Here is an 18,370-nt window from a genome sequence, read left to right as displayed (position 1 = left end):
GGGCCACTTAGGGGGCAGGGCCAGGCTTTCCACTGTACTATATGGCATCTTAAGTAAGGACAAGGCCGTAGAGAGCGGGGAAGGGCTTGGCACTGAGGAGGAGCTAGATCATTGAGGCATGGCCACGCACCCTACAAAAAGATTAATATGACAAAAGACTATGGCCCTGATTCAGAGCCGGACGTTCTGACAGAGCGCTCGCTCTGAATCAGGGCCGTCCCTCCTACTTTTTGGAGCGACCTCCTGGCCGCTCGCATACCTGTGGGTGACCACCCACACCTATAGCGAGTGGCCAAAATGATGGTTGCGATGGTCAAGACCATCACGACCATCGGGCTTGCGATGAGACCCTTGTGGTAGGGTCTTGCTGCCGCAAGCCCTGGAGTGCTTTTGGCTCTATCAGAGCCAAAAGCACTCCCACTGACATCACTAGTGATGTCAGTGGGGCCGGCCCCAGACGGTAGGCGTTCCCATGGGAACGCCTCCGTCTGGGCAGCCACACCCCCGGCACGCCCACCAAAGGGGGCGTGTTAGTTTCTGGGGGAAGGGGGTGGTCAGTGCGATCGCGTTCCCCCACACATTATGCAGGGAGAGAGAGAGCAGCAGCCTCCCTGGACACTTATGCCGCACTGGGTGTTCCTTAAGTCCCTTGATTTAAGGTGGTCTTGTCCAGTCTCTGGTCCTTTTCTGTGTTTGATCAGATTGGCCACTTTGTGCCTGCTTAGTTTTGAGCTCAAAGTCTCCTTGGTGCCCTTTACTCTGCTTGCTGGTGGTTTTTCTGGTTGCAGTGTGATTGTGACTCCATTGGTATGGGGTGTGATATCCATTTCGGGGTAGGCCCTGCCCCTCCCCCTTTGTCCTGATTTATGCTACCTGTTCTGCTGCCTTGAGTACTGTAGTTTGCACTCCTTGAAGGGGGGTAACCGAGGACTTCAGTTACATGCCACTGTTTTGATGGAGCATCGAATGGATTTGCCTTTTTTTTTCCTGAAAATCAACAGTGTCAAAGGCTGCAGATACAGTATGTGGGTGGTACCTGGAGATGGAGCCTGGGTAGAGGGAGGGTTTGTTGATTATGGGTGAAACAAGTGCATATTTGAAAGATGAGGGATAGATTAAAGAGATTGGCAAAATTAGATTAGGCCGTGATGCAGAGAAGATTGAAGCAGGGTTGAGCCCTGTGATGCGATGAGATTCCGGAACAGGGTTGAGCCCTGTGGCGTGGATAGAGGTCGGAGCAGGGTTGAGCCCCGTGATGCAGAGAAGGTTGTAGCAGGGTTGAGCCCTGTGATGTGATGAGATTCCGGAACAGGGTTGAGCCCTGCGGCGTGGCTAGAGTTCGGAGCAGGGTTGAGCCCCGTGATGCAGAGAAGGTTGTAGCATGGTTGAGCCCTGTGATGTGATGAGATTCCGGAACAGGGTTGAGCCCTGTGATGCAGAGATTATACTGTAATGGTGCAGTTGACAACTGTAACAAGGATGAGTCCAATATCCACAGGAATGGAAAGACAACAAGCAAAGTAAATAGTGCAGCAAAATGATGAAACCACAATGATGAAGCAGTAAGCAATACTTAGGCAATAGGAATGCTGGGCTCTGTAGTGCAGCAGATAATTGGCATCAGAAGTTTATTTGGAATATAACAAAGTCCACAGCAATCCACAGGCACAGCGGGGATCTGGCAGGAGTCCAAGAAAGACCTGAAAGCAACGTTGCACAGACACTGAGACACAGTTAGTAACAGGTTTTATACTAGAGGTCTGTGATCCATAGGAAGTTTCAGAACATGTGACCCAAGTGGAATCAGGTTTGAAATAATGAGTAATCTAGGAATCCCACAACCTGACAACACCTTGGAAACAGATGATCACTTTAACACTCTATCCCCTGACTGAGAAGCATGCCAGCAAGCAGGATAGCTCCTCCAACGACCACAATTGAACTTTGGCAAAAGTAATCTATCTTTATGTACTGAAATAGGCGCAGTCCTGACAGTCCTGCTGTACCCAACAGGCTACGGCAGCAGGTCAGCTCTGTGGTAGCTTTGTTTGGGGTTTGGCTGTTCATTCTCTGTTGGAGGTTTCTGCTATTGGTTTGTTCAAGCTTGTTTGGGCCTGTTGCTGGGTTGTTATAAGTTGTTGGTTCATTTTGTTTTGGGTGATTGGAAGTTGCGAGGCATTTGGATGATAGACTGTGGTTTTATCAACAGGCTGTTGGTGGGAAAGCATTGCTTTCAGTGGCAGTAGTTATATTTGTATGATTGGGAGGCATCTTCCCATTTGAAGGTAAGATGACTTTCCTTTCGCATTTCTGCTGCTGCTGCAGCAGCTGTCCTGTTGTCAGTGAGTGGAGGGAAGTTATCATGGGATTATGGTAAAATCCTGAACAATAAGAAGCCAAATTTATAGAAACCTTTAGGTGCACAACTCAAGATTGTTTAATGTGCGTGCCATTACATAGGGGAGTATCAAGTGGTGGTCTGTCTCATGATGAATTGTTGTCCCACACGTCATCCCTCTGGTTCAATTAAGTTTCTGCACTGGTTCAATTTATGGACATGCAGTACTATACATTTATTATTTTAATGGCTTTATTTGGTACATTGTATTAATACCACTCAGTAGAACTCTGTAAAGCAGATTACTTGTATTTTCATAATATGTGAGATTAATTTTCCCAATACCATATTGCAATAACATAGTGCCATTTTCTGGTCATACTTCACTTACAAGGTTAATAAGATTCTTTGATTGACAGTTTTGTTTAGTGAGGCAGCCTATGAAGATATGTTAGGGAGGGATTTATAGGAATATTGTGGACAAGAAGGAGGGTTCTTTCTCTTTTCTATAGGAGTTTCCCACCCTCCTTCCCTTGTATAGTTGCTTGTGGTGCCTTTCTGATGTTAGATGGGAATGCATTTGTTACCAGTGGCAGTGGTTATATTTGTAGGATTGAAAAGCACCTTCCACTTTGAATTAAGGTAAGGGGTCCTTCTATTGTGATGAGTCCTGGGGTGTGTTCAGAAAGACCAATCCATCTGGCCCAGAAAGGAAAGAGGCTATTCACACATTATAGTCTGTGTCAGGAGATATGCCCCTCTGCTACATCATACTTTCTGCCCTCCTTTGGTATGCAAGGCTTCCTCAGCCATTCTGCATTATTTCACTGGCATTAATAAATCAATTACATTTTACCACCAATCAAGTGTTTATATTATTGGGTGCAAGAAATGGAAATGTCTGATTATACTGGATATGTTTAGACAGAACTGTGCAGATCTCATCAGTAAATATGTGGATTATTGCAATTTATAGGTATATATTATCATTACTATTATTATTATTATTTTTATTATTATTATTTTGATGGTACCACATTTTTTGCAGTGCCATACAGGTAAAATGCAAAAACCAGAGAAACTGACATAACAATGGTACAATGACTGGAAGGTGTACGACAATGAGTTAAGATTTGGCCATGTTTAGTTTGAGAAAATGCTGGAACATCAAGAATAATGCAGCAGAGAGAGACCAGGGTGAAGATCAGGAGAGGAAATGTAGATTTGGGTATCGTCAACATAAAGGTTGTATTGTAGCCCAAAGGAGTTGATGAGTTTTCCAAGAGTGGAAGTGTACAGTGAGAAGAGCTCAATGACAGAGCTTTGGGGCTCGCCAATGGTAGAGGAAAAGGGGGAAGGTAGAAGTTGAGGTAGAAACATAAAAGGAATTATCAGTAAAGTACAATTCACAGAGACCAATGGAATGGAATGTTTGAAGCAGAAGCGGGTGATCAACAGTGTCAAAGGCTGCAGATACAGTATGTGGGTTGTACCTGGAGATGGAGCCTGGGTAGAGGGAGGGTTTGTTGATTATGGGTGAAACAAGTGCATATTTGAAAGATGAGGGATAGATTAAAGAGATTGGCAAAATGAGATTAGGCCTCAAGCAAGAAGGAGCGAAGGCGATAAGAGGGAATCGGGTCCATAAGGCAGTTATAGAGATGAGAAGATGAGAGGAGGACATGGACTTCATCCCCACTGGTGGGGAGAAGGAAAACAAAGTAGGAGAGAATAAGAAGAGGGAAAAGGAAGAAGAGGATGTGGACTAAGGGATAAGAGGTCATTGCAGATAGTATCAATTTCAAATGTAAAGTAGGTCAAGGGCAGAGAGGGAGGATGGGAAGGGAAGAATGTGCTGCAAAGCCAATGGGACAATGTGATGAACAACGACAATCTGCTAAATGCAGCATTGAATGACACATCGCGCCATCGTCCACTGCATTGTGCTGTCAATGGGTACTCACATCGTGTAGTGGGTACCCATCTTACGCGACAGTCTAGTCACAGAGCTGTGTCACAGACACATTTTATCAGATTATAAGAAAGATTATTGCTATACCCAGGGTCAAATGCAGGATTTCTAGAAGAGGGTTTCCAAATGCTTGATATTAGTGTGGCCAGTCCATGAAGAGGGCACTTAACCAGCTATAATATATGTCACACAAAGTGCAGTGTATGTCTTAATTCTGACATATACAGGGCCAGCAAATATAGTTAACGCATTTGAAGCGGTGGTAGGGCCATCCTGTCTGAGCTGAATGTTTTTATTTCAACTGTGACCACCTTTTAAGAGCACTGGAGCAAGTCCAGGAGCGGCAGTATAACCTAGCACTGCCCTGGACATATATGTACACATTGGTTTCCTTGTGCACTGGATAGTATATAGCATTAATAATTATCCCTATAGATGGTCTATAGTAGTGTACCCCTAACAATGCATGTTTTACAGATCTCCTAGTTGGTGCACAGGTGTAATCATTACTGGTTGTGATAAATATTTCATTTGTGATACTGAGATCTTTAAAACGTGTAGCTCTAGTAAAATTTTATTATATACTGTTATTGTGGTCATGGTGTGGGTTGGGGAGGGAGTTTCCAGGCAATCGGAAACCCCCCTGCACTTGCCTATGATACCCTCCACCAGCGCTGAAGATATTCCTCTTTTTTACATACTCATACATGCAAACTGGATTAAGGGCCTGATGCAAGCCCAAAAGCGGACATATTCCTTGATTATTCACAGACAGGGCATGCTGTGCAAAAAGCAATAGCAGACTGAGCAGATGCTGCACCATGCATACACATCTTGGCGCAAGTAACAAGAGTGTCTGGTTCCCTCCATGATTGGATAGATCTCTCGTCAGCCATGGGAGTAACTGGGTGGCTACCTTTCAAACAATCAAAAAGATCTGTCTGGCAGGAATATCGTGGGGTTCTCATGAGCATGTAGCCACACTTCCGTGCTAGTGTGAGGTGGGCGTACAGAGAAGGGATGCCTGTTTCTGAGGGATTCTTTGCACCCCGCATGGGGCTGGTGTAAATCCTGATACTAACAAGGATGGTTGTGACTGCGGACATTGAGTACTGCAACTCAAAATCAGGCCCCAAATACACATAAACAGGGGCACAGTGAGGCAAATATAAAGCCTACTCATTTTGCCATGTCAGTAAATTTCCTTTTTTATTATACTGTAGGAAATGGTGATGCAACATCAACAAAAACTAATACGTTTATCATAGAATTTGCTCACAAACAATATTGTGCTGCAATTATTGTGTAGTATGATGGGAGTCGAAACAGTTATTTTGTGGCTTCTGCGACGGGTGTAGTCTCCTCCTCGCTGCCGCTTCCCCATACAACCTGGGTATTATCAGACACTTTTTCAAATCTGCACCGAGCAGGTGGTAGAGGAAGTGCGGATTCCTCTGTCTTCCTGAATCCTCTGAAGTGTATTAATATAATGACACCCATCAGAATTAGGACCAACGCTGAGAGAATATGTCGGATGAACATCAGTGTGTAGGTTTCTGAAACTGAGATCAACAATACTGATAGGTTAATATGCAGGAATAAAAGCTCAGAGAACCGTAAGCAGTAAAAGTAAATGCTGTGTGGATAATCTGTATGTCTTCATATAGTATAACTGATTGTAACAGGCACCTCTCATAGCAGCACTTATGACCCTGCACTCCTCATACCTCTCATAAATTGGACAATTAGGAGGTCTAGCCAGTAGCACAAAAGTATGTCTGTCCCTAATGTAATATAATTTACAATATATAATGCATATTTATTAAGTTGTCATAAGGGAGCCGGAATAAAGGATTTTGTCTTCCAATTTTTATATAAACCATTTATCCCCACAATCCTCAGTAAAGAGAGACAAGGGGTATAACTAGATGTGTGTTGGTAATTATAGGTCTCTACATGAAACAGTGTGACAGGGTTTATAGCTTTTGGAACCAATTTGAAGGTACTGTACCTAAATCTCCTAGGCTGTAGAATATATGCCTCACTCAATACTCTAGTTATTACTCTAGAGGCGCCGATGACAACAACCCCAATCATTTTATTTAATTTTTTCCATGTCATAATTAAAAGCTTCTATAATAAAACAGATCACCATTAAGCACATTTTTGCAGAACTAAAGACACTTTTTCACATTGTCTACATTTCCCTTTACGGATGTATATTTTCATAATTGTATGCACAATGACTTCCTCTAACCCATATCAGCCAATAGAATACTATATAATCTTCCTAATAGTCTGGATAGACTACACTCCTGAAACTGATATCTGTTTGCTATAGGTTGTGGCATATCATTGTTTATTATATTATACTGCTAAATATATCTAAGAAGGTAAAAAGCTTTTTATAAAGACTTACAGTATCTGCAGGGTCTAGAATCCACAAAGCCACAATCAAGTTTTATGCGGTAACTACATGAAACTCTTTCCTTAGGATATGTACTTGGATTTATAGTGAATATAGTACTGGGGGTTTCATTCGCTGCCTGTTCTGTTATTATACGAGTGTCATTCAACAGCTGGAACCGAATTCCATTGTACGCTTTTGGTGCGTTGCAGCGAATCCTCATTTCATTGTTAGTAGAGTCAGGTTCTAAATACATTGATGGTTCAGGTAGGTCTGAAATATTGTAATGTACAGCAGATAAACAATGTTATAGATCATTTGGAAATGTCAATACATACAACCTGTAGCTATATGCATTGGAATACATATATAGGTTTTAATTCATTCTCCTGTATTGATGATTATATGATTTGTAAGTAATTTCCTTTCTGAGAATAAGAGTTGTACTAGTAAAATCCAAGGTCAAAAAATAGACAGCTGCAGGTTCAACGATAGTTTTAATTGGGAATAACAGGAATTAGTATTTATTCGGCTATTGTACTTTAAAAGTGCTGCAGTGCTGAGCCAGAGTCACCTCTGCTTTTACATGTTTGCTGTTGCTTTGAATGAGTGTTGAGATTCTCTCATCTACCAGTCCCTCAGGTGGAAAGATAGTGTAGAAAATGCTTCTGCTGTTACAGTATCTCCGCGGCTGGGTCGAATGCCCTGATGTAGGTACATGGGGCAGGACACTGCTCGCAGTGGAGACAATGAGCGATCATCCAGCAATAAAGAAAAGTGCACATGGTGGGGATTCCTGTATGGCCTTGAAAAACACAATAGGCACAATAGGCTGGATGCTGATTGGGCAAGGAACATTTTGGGTGTATTCTTTTCATATAACAGCGCCCGGACCCTAATTGAACACTATTTAAAAAGTGCTCAAGTGACACAGACAGCGCCATTGAGGAGTCAACAGCAAAAGGAAGCAGCTGAATATGAACATGCTGGGTATGTATCTGGCCTTCTGGTTACTTGAGTTGCATCTTTTGCTGACACCATCCTCATCAGAGCCATGAGTTAGGGTTCTGACCATCCAAGGCTAATACACTTGTGCCCCACCCACCCCTCCCTACACTCATATGTCTTGCTGGCTAATTACAATGCTGCTTACCTTATCTTCCTGTCTGTGTTTTATGCCTCTCCCCAATTTGTTTTATGCTCATCTATCCACAGAAGTGGTGTCCACAGCTCAGCTTATGTGCATGTGCCTGGAGCTCCAACTCCTTCTGCGTATGTGCACATAGTAACCATCGATACTTATACCATCAAATGGTTTTGATTAATTGGATAGTAGCCATTGATTCACTTGTTTCAATGTTGGAAGCCCGCCAACCGTTCGATGCAGGGTTTCTGATGTCCATCCCTACTGCAGGACCACACTGTACAATCTAGCTGCTTTGTCTGTCATGTGATCTACAGATTCTCCCAGCTTCATCAGGCAAATATAGTAGAGCTCACAATCATAATTAGTCAGAGTTTAAATATTCTTGGAAAACCAACACCATTTATAGCCCGCCACACCTCGGGTCCCTATTCCAGTGCTGGAGATAAACATATTTTTTTGCTATAGTTTTTGGAACTATTTAGGAAGTTCCTAAATCTCCTAGGCTGTAAGAAATATACTTTGGCTAGTAGTCACTGATTCACTTGTTTTGATGTTGGAAGCCCGGCAACCACTTGATGCTGGGCTGCTGATATCCTTCCCTACTGCAGGTAGGCACTGTACAGTCTGTGTGCTTGACTCTCATGTGATCTATAGATTCTCCCAGCTCCGCTCAACCAGTCAGACTGCCAGTGGCACAGTGAAGGAGGAATGTCCTGACCACAACTTGAAAGGGTAGGGGGTGGGGTTTGCGTGGGCTTTGGGGGGGGATGTCAGGGGCCACAGTGGAGGCATATTGTAACTTCTGAGCACAGAGAACTCAGCATTTACTCACATTAAACAAATTCTGACTCATGCTGGCACCATAGGCTGCAGCAATCAGGCACTGAATACTCACTGATCAGGTAACATGAGACCTGCCATGTGGATGCTGGTGGTGAGTACTGTGAGTGTCAGGGGTGTATCTATAATGGGTTCTGGGTGTGTGGTGCACATGGGCCTCTGGGTCTAGGGGGCCCACACCGAACACCATGCACCCATATAGTCTTATACCTACTTGTCCGTAGTCTCCAGAGTGCTACTCTTTTCCCGGAGACCCACGCATGCGCAGTAGATCCTGGCACTAAGCCAAAATCTACTGTACCGCGACACCGCCAGAGAGAGGAGGGGGCCCGCACTGGATCTGCTCATGGGCCCCTTCCTCTCTTAAAACACCCCTGATGAGTGAGTATATTTTATGATATTGTTTTTAAACTTTTGCTAAGGACTGCTATTGGAAAGTATTATACCCAATGTGTGCCAAGGTACAAGATAAGTACTATCTATTTTATTTATTTATGAATGATGGAAATACCTTGGGCTGTGTTAAGGTCTTCAAAGGGTGCCCACATATCCAAGGAATCCTGGGTGGATTAAATCTGTTCATTCAAATTCAAAAACTGAATTGTATTGGAGGCACAGTACACCATATCAACCGGACCAATGGCGTATCCACAATATATACAAGTTTTCACAATATTTTTAGCAAAAGGCAGAGATGCCCTTTTGAAGCGATTATATGCAATTGTTCTGATTGTTAAGGTAAACATTTATTTTCTGTTTATTACTGTTTTGCAAAGCTTTAAAAGATTTTAGCAACTGCTGGAACCTTCTTGGTTATTACAATTGGAGTGACTGTCCCCAAATCATGAGGGTTGGCTGGATTGTGACGCCATTTTTTCACCTTCTCATCTGTATTTTTATTAGAGAACAGCGGTTCGTTTTTGCCGAAAGCAGATCACACCCAAACTTTGGGGTTCAGAGTCAAACCAAGTCCTGGCTCGGATAACTTTGGGGTTCTGAGGAGAATCAAGTCCTGCCTCGGGTCTTCTTGCCAAGTTCAGAACTCAGATCTAAATACCGAATTTCGCGTGTTTTGGATTTTAAATAAAACCTAAACCAAACCAAAACACTGGAGGGTGGTTTTGACAAAAACAAAAACAAAACATGACAATGATTTAGAACCAAAACACAGAGGTCTGCGCACATCTCTAATTTTTATACAAGTGAGACATGGTTAAGCACCAAAAGTGCAAACAGTAAGCCATGCAACTGCAATTAAAATGCACTGGTCATCTAAAATGGTTATTCTCTCTATCTCTACTGTATGGGTTACTCTATGTGGATTGCTTGTTAATTGGAAGTATCTGTATTCAGCAATCTTTAATATGATGTCATGAGTCTTTACATAGGGCGATTGAGCTTACATTAGGGCCAGATTAAAAATGGGGTGAATGGGACTACAGCTCCAGGCCTCTACATAAAATAGGCTTTACTTCATGACAGCATGATGTAACCAGCTGCCCATAAATCATGAAAATTGTATTTCTATTTTCCTCTCAAATGTATGAAATTTTACTCATAAAGGGAGTCATTGTAGCTGATAGTGCGGGGGGTGTACACCCATATGGTACTGGGCACACCCACACATCACTGGTCACATTCAGACAGCACTGGCCACACCCTCACATCACTGGTCACACCCATACAGCTTTGGCCACACCCACACATCACTGGTCACACCTCCTTCCCTTCTCATTATTGGCCCTTGAGCATTTTCAGCCACATGCCCATGTGGGCCTTAATTGGGCCCCAATTTACATATTGTTTATGTATGAAAAAGCCCCAGACTGCTGTTGGACTAATGTTCTGTAATTAACAAATATATAGAGAAAGAGAAGAAGTATTGTCTATAATGCGGCGCACAACTTTCAAGTATTATTTAGAATAAGATTATAATTCTTTATTGGGTATACATTAAAAATGTTCCATTGGGGAACAATGTTCAGCGAAATAATGGTTTTAAAATGACAGAGCATATGTGCGTAAAGTCAGAAATGTGCAATAAAATCAAGGGTTATCTTCACTGTGTGTCCTCATTATTTGTTATTATATTATTGTGTGGAATAACAAGGTTGTATGCTACATAAATAAAAAAAAATGGAAGAGATAATTCAACTAAAACCTCTCAATTATATATAGCATATGATTATTCGGCCACTTGATATATGTGGTTTTTAGTTATCTAACCACTTGATATAATATTGGTGGGTATCAGTATTCCTGATTAATTTATTACCCTAGGGATTGAATATGGGGCCTGATTCAGAGCCGTTCGCTATTTGCGGTCGTTCGTTCAAAAACAAGGGGTGGCTATTCAAATGATCCGTACGCACATTGCAGTCTGTTCACACCTCTAAGTCTGAACGAGCGAGCAAAACATACGCTCGTTTATTTGTTAAAAACGCCCCCTGGCCGCTCGCACCATACGTCATGTCCGCTATTTATTAGATTAATCGAGTACATCGAACAGCGTATGAACTGCTCGCTATTCTTGTGGTTGGTGTTTGCTACCACAAATTTGCGAGCAGTTCTGGCTATAAAATAACCCAGTGACGTGGTCAATGACGCTGCTGTATTAATTATGCACTCCCTTAAAACGCCCGTTTTGACCTTTAAGCACGCCTGCGTTCGGATCTCCACTCCCCGTTTTCAAGCACCTTCCCCTGTTACCACCCACATACGCCTCATTCTGTCACTCAAAATAGCAGGCCCTCGCTATATTGCGTACCAACGATTTTCGGCCGCACTGACTGGTTCGCGCATGCGTACTAAAATCCGTACGCATGCGCAGATGTGCAAACGTCGCTCGGAACGAGCGTACTGCCGCTAACGAGCGGCTCTGAATGAGGGCCATAATACCCTCTTGTATTGACAAGTATCCGTATATCTTCTATATAATAAAAGAAAATTCCTTCTGATCTCATATAGCCGCACTATGGGGCATATTCAATTACCCGTGGGACTTCTCCCGCGAGTAATTGAGGGGTGAAAGTCCCGTGGCGCGGGGTTAAGCAATTCAATAGAATAGCTTTTTCCCCACATCAAAAAACAGGACTTCCACGCGAGAACACACTGATTCCGCGAGAACTGCGGAATCAGTGTGTTATTCATGCTCGCGCGAGGCCGAATAGGGCGGCCTCATGCTGATTTTACCTCGCACCTACATGGTTTATGGCTACATAAGTTACCATCTGATTGATGTAGCAACATTGTTGCAAATATACTCTTGCTGCACAGACTGTCACGATATGCATTGAGGCTATGTGACAATTCTCTAATAGCAGCATAGGGAGATGGAACATCTTAAATGAATAATTAATGAGAGACATTAACTAAATATCAATAGAGAATGAGGAAAAGATACAATATGCACTAAACCTCTGACAATAATCAGAACAGTTTCACCCCAAGCACCGATGTTGGTTTCAATGTGTATTAACCATTAATAATCAAATAAGGATAATTATATCATATACATCTTGTGTGAGGTCTGGAACTGAGATACAGGACCTTATTCAGAGGCGGCCATATGGTCTACGACCGCACGGCCGCCTTGATGTTTGTCCAGTGCGCATGCGCACGAGGGAGCCGGCTCCTTCGTGCGCATGCGTGAGACCCGCTACGACCGACAGCGCCGGTCGTAGCGGGTCTCTTTCCAGAGGGGGCGAGCTGTCGATGTTGATTGACAGCTCGCCCCGTTTGGAAGGCGGGCCGGGGGGGGTGGCAGCCCAAACGGAGGCGTTCCCATGGGAACGCCTACCGTTTGGGGGAGGCCCCACTGACATCACTAGTGATGTCAGTGGAGAGCTTCCGGCTCTGACAGAGCCAGAAGCTCTCCGGAGCTTACGACAAGTGAGACCCTACCCTGGGGTCTCGTCGTAAGCCCCGATGGTCGCGATGGTCTCTGACCATCGCGACCATCACCCGAGCGGTCGTTAGAGCTGTGGGTGTAAACCCACAGCCTAACGACCGAAACAGAGGCAGGCGGTCAGGATGCAAGAGGCCGCCCAGTTTCTGAGCGACCGCTTGCATCCTCCGACCGCCTATGAATGAGGCCCATACCCATAGTGTGGCTATATGAGATCAGAAGGATTTTTCTTTTATTATATAGCAGATATACGGATACTTGTCAATACAAGAGGGTATTATATTCAATTCCTAGGGTAATAAATTAATCAGGAATACTGATACCCACCAATATTATATCAAGTGGTTAGATAACTAAAAACCACATATATCAAGTGGCCGAATAATCATATGCCATATATAATTGAGAGGTTTTAGTTGAATTGTCTCTTCCATTTTTTTTTATTTATGTAGCATACAACCTTGTTATTCCACACAATAATATAATAACAAATAATGAGGACACACAGTGAAGATAACCCTTGATTTTATTGCACATTTCTGACTTTCCGCACATATGCTCCTGTCATTCTAAAACCATTATTTCGCTGAACATTGTTCCCCAATGGAACATTTTCAATGTATACCCAATAAAGAATTATAATCTTATTCTAAATAATACTTGAAAGTTGTGCGCCGCATTATTGACAATACTTCTTCTCTTTCTCTATATATTTGTAAATGTAGGTATTTATTACCATTTGTCTGCAGGCAGCACCCCCAATCCACATATAAAATTATAAATATTTGGATACTGATAGTGCAACCGCACTATACAACATATAGATGTGTGCATATATAAACTTTTCCCTTTTGTATCTTCCATGTTCTGTAATTAATAAATATTTTACTAAACAAACAAATATTTTAATGTTGACCATTGTCTTGCAGCTCTTACCTTCCCACAGATGTATTTCATTACTGTATGAGGAGTCTTCAGTGTCCACAAAATCATTAGTAATCTGATACATACAAATATATTTCTTTGTAACATACTGAAGTTTGGCCACAGTAAATGTCACAGTGGTGTCTTTAACATAGTCTTTTGCAGTTTCAGCTACCTTGCTGCCATTTAGTAGCTTAAAGTCCAATCTTTTATACTTTAGATTATTGGGTACTGTGCAGTTGATTATGCACATTCTACTGTCATTAGGATCTTCTTCACAAGTCACTGAAGGAGATGGCAGTCCTAAAACCATGTAAATTAGCAGAATGTGAGTCAAACCAGGCAATTCAGATATTTTCCATTACGCAGAAGTTGTGCCACAATGAGTAACACCAGTAGATTATGATTACAGGGCAGGCACAAGACTTTCGTGGAAGGGAATCTAGTCTGGAATTTGAATGTATACAGGGTCTGATTAAGCTTTAGGCACATTAGGTCTAGACAGCGATGGCAAATACTAAGTGCCACTTTTAGGGATGGCCATTGACGGTCTAATATCGATGGTCTCCATTGATGGTGCCATCGGTGGTTTACATCAATGGCAGGAATCCATCTACAGGAGACAATAGATGGTTTACACCATTGACAGCCAACACTGCAGCAGCTGGAGGCGGGACTCAGCAGGTGTTGGACCAATCAGGGGAAGGGGAATGGCTTCATGGATCACATCAAGGGTTGGAGCATAGCTCAGTACCACCCAAGTGCCTGAGGAGAATTTAAAAAAAAATGTCCAGGCTCTCTACTGTTGATTGCAGAGAACCATAGATTCTCTCATCGTTGGCAAACCATCGACCATTATTGGTAACTGTCAATGGTTGACGGCCATCCCTAGTCACTTGTTATTCTACACAAAGGGTTTGATTCAGAGTTGCACTGGACGGATCTTGCAATTTTTGGCAAACTGCACCCGCATTGGAGCCTACATATGCAACTCTGAATAACAATGGGTGTTTGCCTCTCAGTCGCATCTCCACTTGCTGCTGAGTGGATATAACTGGGTGTTCACATGTAAGATAAGCAGATCATAGGTGTCTAAATGGAATTGCAGGACATTAAGAAGTTACTGCATGCAGAGATCCTTCTGATATCAGATAGATCTCTTGTACCAATGACAGGGCTGGTGCGTTCGGTCACAAAGATATGGCCAACTCTGAGACAGAGAAAGTGAGAAGAGATAGACTTATAGATAAGCGATAGACAAGAGAGAGAGAGAGAGAGAGAGCTATGAGAGATAGTTTACCTAGAACTGTGATCTTCATTGGGTTACTTTTTGCAGATTTGAGATGAACGGAACTTCCACTTTTGCTTTCATACATGCATGAATAATATCCATTGTTTTCATCTTTTGCAGGGTTTATTACATAGGACATTGTTTTATCGCTATCAGAGCTCTGGATAGGAACATTATTCTTTAGTAAAGTAAATGTAATATCTGAACGGTGGGTTTCACAAGTGATTGTTATGGCTGCTCCTGGCTGGACAACTCTCCGGGGACTAATGCGTATAGAGGGCCTTGGAAACTTCTCTGTGTAATGAAAAACAAAAAGGAGAAAAAAAATGAACATACAAACCACTAGAAAACAAGGCATAATAGAATGTTCATTTATAATGAGTAAAGTTTTGAGTAAAGTATTATATTTAGTAATGAAGTAACAAAAGAATTATACTGCGCAGTTATTTACCTTGTTCTAAAATAAACATCAATGTATTTAGCTAATATCTGAGCCTTTCATTCAGTTGCCTTTTGAGGGCACGAATTCTGAGATGGGTGCTAAATCCACAAGTGGACATTTCTCTCGATGGTCAGCAGACTGTTTGTGCGCCAAATAAATCAATTGCAGACTGCATATGATCCGCACCAGGCTTACGCACCTTCATGGAGGATTCAAGGGTGGCCGATTCGCTCCGTACATGGCTGGAGCTGTAGGTATGTGAAATGGGCATTTCTGGGCAGCTACCGGATCAGTCAGTATAGATCCGACTTGTGGGGTGTCATGGCTGTGTAGACCAAATTCCGTGCTTGTATGAAGAGTGCAGATATATGAGATGCCTGTTTCTGATGGTTCATATTTGTATCCAGCTTGAGGGGAGTGTAAGTGGCAGTACTAATGATGATGGCTATGCATAGAGAACCAGTGGACAGTGCGTTCTTCCCCTTACAGACGGTTGGATCCTTGCATTAGCACAAGGTTGTAATTCTGGCTGTCACTGATGTCCGCCCTTGTGGCCGACCAGTTTCACACATGTGTATGAAGGGCCCACCGGGGGAGTGCAGGGGTAGGGGCTCATTCTTATGGGTGTGGTTAACCACCAGAGGGGGTGTAGTTAGCCACCAGAGAGGTGTGGTTAACCACCAGAGGGGATGTGGCCAGCCACCACAGAGGCTTGGCTAACTATTAGAGAGTGCATAGTCTGGGCCCCCTTTGTAAATATATAAATAGTACATACTGATAGTGCATGCATGATAATGTGCCAGATTGATAACAGCAATGCGCCATAATGTATACATCAAAGTCCTGGGTATGCAGTATAATAATGTAACATATGTAAAATAATTAAGGACCTGATCACCGATGTATTAAGAGAGGAGGGAGCCTGTGTGCAGTCTCCATCTGGGCAGCCGGGCCCCCTCTTGTCTAGCCGGCAGCACACAGGAGTAGACTCTGGGGCTGTCAACCTGAGACTTTTGAGAGGTTAGTATTGAAGAACATGGATGTAGGGTGTGAGGTGTGGTCCCCCCTGAACCCAGGGGCCCATGTGCACCACACACCAGGAACCCATTATACTGTAGTTACGTCACTGCTCCTAATGGTGTTCCTGTCGATATATACAAATGTGTCCTCATACACCCAGGAGGTAAATTTACTAAAATTTTTAGAATTGAGTTTTAGAAGTGATGTTGCCCATAGCAAACACTCAGATTCTACTTAACATTTAACTAGTGCCTTCTAGAAGATAATAGCTAGAATCTTATAGGTTGCTATGGGAAACATCTCTTCTAAAACTCACTTCTAAGAGCTCTCACTTTAGTAAATTTACACCCTATCCTCAATATGCCATGTGGAGTGAGATACCTGGTGCAAGTGAGCATCTTAGTTGCAATGTGAAGTGACTTAGACGCACCGCCAGACTGCACTGATTTATTTGATATGCAACACTTGTATATCTGTGTGCGGTTGAGTCTGTATACAAAGCACAACAGAACTTGGCATGGGGCAGGGGCGGATTGGGCCGCCGAGACGCCGGGCTAGTTACCGCTGGGCCGGTCTCCTTGGTGGCCGGCAGCCGCCCAGCCCACCCCACACCCTTCAGTGACTATCTCCCTCCGGCTCTCCACCGGCGCGCTGCCGCAATCAGCTCCGATCAGGGAGCTGAACAGCGCAGCAGCACGGCGACCGCCCGGCCCTTCACCAGTCTGACCCCCCACCCCACCTAACCTCAGTTCCTGCACGGCCTCCTCTTCCTGGAGTTTGAACCCCGGCTGACCCGCTGCCGCGATTGAAGCGGGCAGCTGCAATGTGCACAAAAAATATGGCCGACAGGGAGCTGCTGCGCATGCCCACCAGCAGCAGCTCCTCCCATAAGCCTTTGCGGAGCCCGAGCTGTCAGTCAATACTGACGGCCCCGCCTCAAGCCCCTCCGTGGCCCGCCCCCAGCCTCATGGGACACAGGCAGCAGACGTAGCTACTAGACAACAACAGCAGGCGAGGAGGCTGGGTGGCAAATAATTGAAAATAATATTCATTTATATAAAGTAAGTCTACAATATTCTGGATCATTTAGATGATATATAGATTATATATAGATTGAGATAGATATATATAAATATATACATATATATATATATATGAAAAGTAATATATATATATATATATATATATATCACTATATAGATTGATATATATCTGTATAGATAGTTATATATATGAAAAGTAATATATATCACATATCATATATGTAACATATAAATATATCTGATGTTTATTTTCATATATACTTGTATATAAATATGTATATTTAATTATATATATATATAAATAAAAAACATCATACAAACTCGGCACTCACTTGTTTGTATGATATTTTTTATGTAGATGGTGTGGTCACATGCCAAGGGCACCCCAGATGGTTGAGTGCCGTGGATTAAGCCTGTCGTATATATATATATATATATATATATATATATATTATTTATTTACTTTATATACACATACTTGCTTCCAAGAAGAGAGCATCCTGCCCTCTCACCAGACTCCGCCCCTCAAAAGACCACACCCCTCAACAGACCCCGCCCTCATTAGGGCTGCGTCCAGAAATTTCCTGGGTTGGTTTTCAGACCCAATCCGCCCCTGGCGTGGGGGCAGTGTGTATGTGTGTGAGTCTATATGGGCAGTGTGTGTGTGAGGCTATGGGGGTAGCATGGGTGTGTGAGGCTATGAGGGTAACGTGTGTGTGTCAGACCATGTGGGTAGCGTGTATATAAGGCTATAGGGGCAGTGTGCGTGTGAGGCTATGGGGTCAGCATGGGTGTGTGAGGCTATGAGGGCAATGTGTGTGTGTGAGGCCATGGGAGTAGCATGTATATAAGGCTATAGGGTCAGTGTGCGTGTGAGGCTATGGTGTGCAGAGAGTGGGTGGGGGCAAAGGAAATTCTTGCCCTGGACTCCACTTAGTCTAGAACTGGACATGCTTAGTTACAATTGAAGGCTCTGGTTAGTAAGTAGAGTTTCAGCTATTTGTTCAGTTTCTTCCTGTGGACTAAGTGTCTGATTCAG

The 18,370-nt window shown here is 43.2% G+C and overlaps 1 protein-coding gene across 1 annotated transcript in view; it reads right to left on the bottom strand.

Moving 5' to 3' along the window:
• Positions 1–5,609: 5,609 nt before the first annotated feature.
• The window catches only part of LOC148501065 (immunoglobulin superfamily member 1-like), a 37,231-nt gene continuing 24,470 nt past the window's right edge, over positions 5,610–18,370 (bottom strand). The window contains exons 4-7 of the mRNA XM_088450988.1: positions 14,836–15,120; positions 13,548–13,838; positions 6,730–6,990; positions 5,610–5,872 (exon numbers count right to left, since the gene is read on the bottom strand). Coding sequence (XP_088307114.1) covers positions 5,640–5,872; positions 6,730–6,990; positions 13,548–13,838; positions 14,836–15,120 — 1,070 coding nt within the window. The 3' untranslated portion in view covers positions 5,610–5,639. The remainder of the gene's footprint in view (positions 5,873–6,729; positions 6,991–13,547; positions 13,839–14,835; positions 15,121–18,370) is intronic.

This window comes from Taudactylus pleione, unplaced genomic scaffold (assembly GCF_031769625.1).
Source record: "Taudactylus pleione unplaced genomic scaffold, aTauple2 ptg000535l, whole genome shotgun sequence".
In the NCBI taxonomy this organism is placed as follows: Eukaryota; Metazoa; Chordata; class Amphibia; order Anura; family Myobatrachidae; genus Taudactylus; species Taudactylus pleione.
The sequence above is the reverse complement of the archived record's forward strand: the minus strand, read 5'-3'. Positions and strand labels throughout refer to the sequence as shown.